This window comes from Drosophila willistoni (genome assembly GCF_018902025.1).
Source record: "Drosophila willistoni isolate 14030-0811.24 chromosome 2L unlocalized genomic scaffold, UCI_dwil_1.1 Seg168, whole genome shotgun sequence".
Classification (NCBI taxonomy): Eukaryota; Metazoa; Arthropoda; class Insecta; order Diptera; family Drosophilidae; genus Drosophila; species Drosophila willistoni.
This window is the reverse complement of record NW_025814047.1, coordinates 11129831-11135617: the sequence shown is the minus strand read 5'-3', so window position 1 is coordinate 11135617 and position 5787 is coordinate 11129831. Positions and strand designations below refer to the sequence as shown.

The following is a 5787-nucleotide window of genomic DNA, read 5'->3' as shown; positions in this document are numbered from 1 at the left end:
ATCAAATCCAAATTTTCAACTAAGAAAAAATAAATTGTTCCCGTCAACAAGCATTTTTTATACCCTTGCAAAAAGGGTATATTAATTTTGGTCAAAAGTGTGCAACGCATAGAAGGAAGCAATTTCGACCATATAAAGTATATATATTCTTGATCAGCACGACGAGTTCAAATAGCCATGTCCGTCCGGACCAACGCAAACTCCTCCTAGACCGTTGGAGCTACAGAGCTGAAATTTTGCATGTGGGCTTGTATATACTGCAGGCGTTGTATCTTCATCCAGTTTATTATTGGAGCAGAAAAAGCACAGAAGCAGAGTCCAAACGTCATAGCTATTATCTGGAGGTCAAAGCAGCCTATCTCGCTCTCAAGAAGTTTCGACACTATCAAGAGGTTCAAACCTAAGAAGGTTTGAAATTTGATCTTGTCACTGTCTGTGCGGCGTTTAAGCAGACAACTACTAAGAGGATTTTGGATTTTGTACATGGAAGACTTCACATTTAAAGCAGTTCACCGGCTGGGTGATAAGATGAAACACGTGGACTTTCTCAGCCGTTTTCCGCTCAGAAGCATGGTCGTAACAACGGAATTGACTACTCGCATAAGAAAGGCCCAGCTAGAAGACAACTTCATCAAGGCAGTATTGGAAATTTTAAAACAACGTCCATATCAAGATTTCAGCCTGAAAGGAGGTCTTCTTTATAAAGTCGTAAGGGGCAATGATTTGTTGGCTGTTCCAAAACTGATGGAACGAGACTTCATCCAAGGGTCGCATGAAGTGGGGCATTTCTCGACAGCAAAGACGATGCACTCAATCCAACAGCAATATTGGATACCACATCTTGAAAGGGAATTAGCTAAAGTTATTGCTAATTGTATAAGTTGTATTATTTTTTCAGTAAAAAGTTGGGCAAACAAACGCTTCACATAGATCATCTGGGTCCGATGGACGCGACAGCGAAGCAATAGAAATATGTTCTCACGGCTGTGGATGCTTTTTCTAAATTTGTATGGCTTTTCCCCACTAAGTCAACCGGCTATGAAGAAGTTATTAAAAAGATCACAGACTGGTCTGTTGTGTTCGGTTTCCCAAGGCGTATAATCAGCGACAGAGGAGTGGCGTTTACATCCAATGCCTTTGCCGAGTGTCTTAACGAAAACAAAGTGGAGCACGTGTGGACATCAACAGGGGTAGCCAGAGGTAACGGCCAAGTCGAAAGAGTAAACCGTTCGATCTTGAGTATCATCGCAAAGCTGTCGGCTCATGATTCCGCAAAATGGTACAGAAAGCCACAGGTCCAGAAAGCGATTAATTCCCATGTGCATGCATCGTTGAAGTCATCACCGATTGAAGTAATGTTTGGGACCAAAATGCACAACAACGCGGATGGAAGATTATTAAAGGTCCTAAATGAAGAGCTCATTTCGCAGTTAAACATCGAGCGCGAAGAGTTGCGTCGTCGAGCTAAAGAAAACATTGAAAACGCTCAACAAGCTTATAAAAAGAATTTTGATAAAAGACGTCGGCCTGAGCACGGCTATAGAGTGGGAGATATGGTAGCGGTCAAGAGGACACAGTTCGTCGCAGGACGTAAGCTGGCAAGCGAGTATCTAGGCCCATATGAAGTCACTGAGGTAAAACGAAATGGCCGCTAGACGACGTGAGAAAAGCGGCAAGCGTCAAAGGACCAAATATCACATCAACAAGTTATGATAATATGAAGTTATGGCGTTTTGTTTCCGAAAATGACGAGCTGTTATCATCTGAGACAGATGAGGATGAACAGGACGGCCGAATGTAAGATATAGAGATACCAAATAGCTGGCAACACACCATTCTACACTGTTTGTTGGGTATTCTGATTACGACCTATTTGAAATTTAATTCAAACCTTGCAATTTAGCCGGCACGAGGTCAATCTTCCGAAAGAAGATTATTTCAAAGGCAACATCGCCATACAACACATCTGCAAACTTTTCAACGCTATAATAAGAATTGGCTACTTCCCAAGAGCATGGAAAAGGTCCACTATCATCATGATTCCTAAAGTGGGAAAGGCCAAAACCCAGCCATCATCCTATACGCCAATTAGTTTGCTGATGGCAGCATGGGTCTTTCGAAGCTTTTTGAGAAGGTCCTGCAGCTCCGACTAAACTCATTTCTGGCATCGGGGAACACAATCCCTTCACACCAGTTCGGCCTCCGCGATAGACATGGGACAATTGAACAAGTCAATCGCATAACATCCGAAATACGTACAGCATTCGAACTAAAAGAAAAAAAAAAATCACATCTAAAACTGAAAGCGAGTAGCTCACATTGGATCATCAATGCTCTCTCCCCTCTACGTCTGAAGTATAAAGTCCTCCTATACAACTCCGTACTGAAACCCATCTGCACTTACGGTGCAGTACTATGGGGGAATGCAAGTACCAGCAATGTCGACAACATACAAAGGGCGTAGTCGAAGATTTTAAGCTCAATCACGAGGGCTCCGTGGTACATACGGAACGACAACATTCAAAATGCTCTAAATATACCTAGAGTAAAATCTGAAATAGGAAGTCAACAACTAAAGTATTCTGCAAAACTGGATGCACATCCAAATTCAAGAACCACCAACTTCTATCATCAGCAGACTTTGCTAAAGAACTCCAGAATTGCTATCTGATGATAGAACTTGGTGGTTCTTGAAATAGCTATACAGACAACCTGGTTTGACTTATATATATTATTATTTATTGATTATAGCGTACGTTGACGACACTATGCGTAGTACGTTCAAGTGGCCTCTACGATACCAGGACAAACCCTGTTACGGGCGAACCCAAGCAGATAGCTGCCCATCTTCCACGCAACCGACCGAGGGGTGCAGATGTTTTAAGGTTAGTAATACAAAACTCTGATCAGATTATAGACAATAGAAGGTTGTAATCAGAGCAGAGGACCCTAAAAGGTTAGTAGAACAACGACTAAGAGTTAAAGGTATAATAGGATGTATATTTCATCTACATGATAACAACAGATTTACCTGAGCCAAGAACTCAGGTGAGTCAATTTCACCAATTAGGATCTTCTGCATAAAAATAACACCAAGTTAATTAAGAAAGGAAGGTTAATCAAAAGAAATCTACTAGAATTCGAATTTGGATATGCACCAGGATTAAAGGATGCAGGATTTCTAAGATCAGCTTGTAGCCGACTAAATGAATCTGTATCTTTATAAGTGAGACAAAGCTTGCCATCGTCAGCATTCAAAGGCACACGCGAATTAATAATGACTGATGGAAAATCGTTAATGAATAATGTGAAAAGCAGAGGGCCAAAATGACTACCTTGAGGTACACCATATGTCACAGGAAGGGAATTGGAAAAAGAAGACTTGAAAAGTACCTTCTGGTTTCTATTTGTTTAATATTCTCGAACCCAAGAAAAGAAAAGAGGTGGAAACCCAATGTCGTTGAGATTAGAAAGTAATAGCGTCTAGATTTCCTACAGGGTCGGTCGGGCGGGAGGTTGACAGCGCTCTGCTTGGGCTCGCGCGAAACAGGCTATGTCCTGGTGTCGTATGGGCCACTTGAACGTACTTCGCATTGTACGCGTCAACGTCCAGACAATATATACAGCACCATAGCTATGAGTGACCTTGTAGATTCTGGATGCGAGCAACCTTTTGCTCCGTCCTGAATTCAATCATGGATAAATGTTCGTCGTACTATCGAATTCTTAGTATAGTAGCCAACATCAGGCACTCTTGCTACGAAATCATCGATTGACAAAGCCATACAACAAACATCTAAGCAGGAGAAACCTTCACGAGGGACCCAGCAAATCTAAAAGGGAAAGTGTGATTTCTTAAATGCTTGGTCTGCGTATTGATAAATTAATTTTCAAAAAAAAGAGTTTTTTACATTTACATCTACACAACCGAAGTTATCTCCTTGATATTTATACCGCTACAGAGCTAAAATTTTGCATGTAGGCTTGTATGTACTGCACCAGTTGTGTATCTCGGATTCAGACGGATCGAACAACATCCGTATCATACAGCTCCCAAAAAAACGACAAAGTCACAAAACGGTGAATTCTCTTAATAACTTCGGTATTTCCTAAGCTATTGTCTTATAATTAAATATTTGGTACTTTTGTTGACCTATAATTAAATATGCTAAATTTGATCAGATGATTATTTCGTATAGGAACAATATGAATAACTTCGTTACTTTTGACGCAATTGTCATTAAAATTTATACTACTCAGCTTAACATTATTAGTCTTTAAGAGTTAATGACTCTGCTGAATTTTTGAATGACTGGCCAAATTTGATCAAGATCAGGTGACTAAATAATATAGCTCCTATAGGAACAATCGGCAGTAAACAGTGATTTCGATTAATAATTTTATTAGTTCCTATGGTAAGATTGTACGACATTCTTTCGCAAACATTAGGCATTTAGATAGCACTGGTCCTCTGGTTTATATTTATTCTCCAAAGAATTCACCTCGAGCCGGCAAAGCATATTTTTTAACAATTAAAAGGTCTCTAAAATCAATAAAAAAAAAAAATTATATATATATATATAAATTATTTTCTGGTTAGATTACGACCTATTTGAAATTTAAGTCAAACCTTGCAATTTAGCCGGCTCGAGGTCAATCTTCCAAAAGAAGATTATTTCAAAGACAACACCGCCATACAACACATCTGCAAACTTTTCAACGCTATAATAAGAATTGGCTACTTCCCAAGAGCATGGAAAAGGTCCATTATCATCATGATTCCTAAAGTGGGAAAGGACAAAACCCAGCCATCATCCTAGAGGCCAATTAGTTTGCTGCCATGTCTATCGAAGCTTTTTGAAAAGGTCCTGCAGTTCCGACTAAATATGGATATGGAAAAGTTTGTGGAAAAAACCGATGCATCAGCAATATCAGGTTTAAGCCTGCTACTGCTAAAGAAAGTTTCATTAAAACTGATAGTGAGTTTAGAACGCATACATTAAAAAATTAGTCTTTGCATTTGTGTGTGTGGCAACAAACACGAAGTACGTAACGTTTTCTTGCTTTACACTAACTATTTAGCTAAAATAATTAGAATAAAATGTTTTGAAAAAATTTTAAATGCATTATAATTAGGTCAAAATGGTAATTTAAAATTATTATTTAATGCATTATAACCAGCTTTAAAGCAATTTGATAGCAAATAACGCATTGCATATCAAATCCAAATTTTCAATTAAGAAAAAATAAATTGTTCCCGTCAACAAGCATTTTTTATACCCTTGCAAAAAGGGTATATTAATTTTGGTCAAAAGTGTGCAACGCATAGAAGGAAGCAATTTCGACCATATAAAGTATATATATTCTTGATCAGCACGACGAGTTCAAATAGCCATGTCCGTCCGGACCAACGCAAACTCCTCCTAGACCGTTGGAGCTACAGAGCTGAAATTTTGCATGTGGGCTTGTATATACTGCAGGCGTTGTATCTTCATCCAGTTTATTATTGGAGCAGAAAAAGCACAGAAGCAGAGTCCAAACGTCATAGCTATTATCTGGAGGTCAAAGCAGCCTATCTCGCTCTCAAGAAGTTTCGACACTATAAAGAGGTTCAAACCTAAGAAGGTTTGAAATTTGATCTTGTCACTGTCTGTGCGGCGTTTAAGCAGACAACTACTAAGAGGATTTTGGATTTTGTACATGGAAGACTTCACATTTAAAGCAGTTCACCGGCTGGGTGATAAGATGAAACACGTGGACTTTCTCAGCCGTTTTCCGCTCAGAAGC

The 5787-nt window shown here is 39.3% G+C and overlaps 1 protein-coding gene across 1 annotated transcript; it reads left to right on the top strand.

Moving 5' to 3' along the window:
• The first annotated feature begins 570 nt into the window (after nucleotides 1-570).
• On the top strand, nucleotides 571-1655 carry LOC124459848. Its single transcript, XM_047009602.1, has 2 exons — nucleotides 571-777; nucleotides 1029-1655. Exons 1-2 carry the CDS (start codon nucleotides 571-573, stop codon nucleotides 1653-1655), a joined length of 834 nt encoding a protein of 277 aa, XP_046865558.1.
• Nucleotides 1656-5787: the final 4132 nt, after the last annotated feature.

Coding starts and splice junctions, on each gene's coding strand:
- LOC124459848 (XM_047009602.1), top strand. CDS start 571: ATGGTCGTAACAACGGAATTGACTACTCGCATAAGAAAGGCCCAGCTA. Junction 778..1,028: donor TCATCCAAGGGTCGCATGAA/GTGGGGCATTTC, acceptor TTCCCCACTAAG/TCAACCGGCTATGAAGAAGT.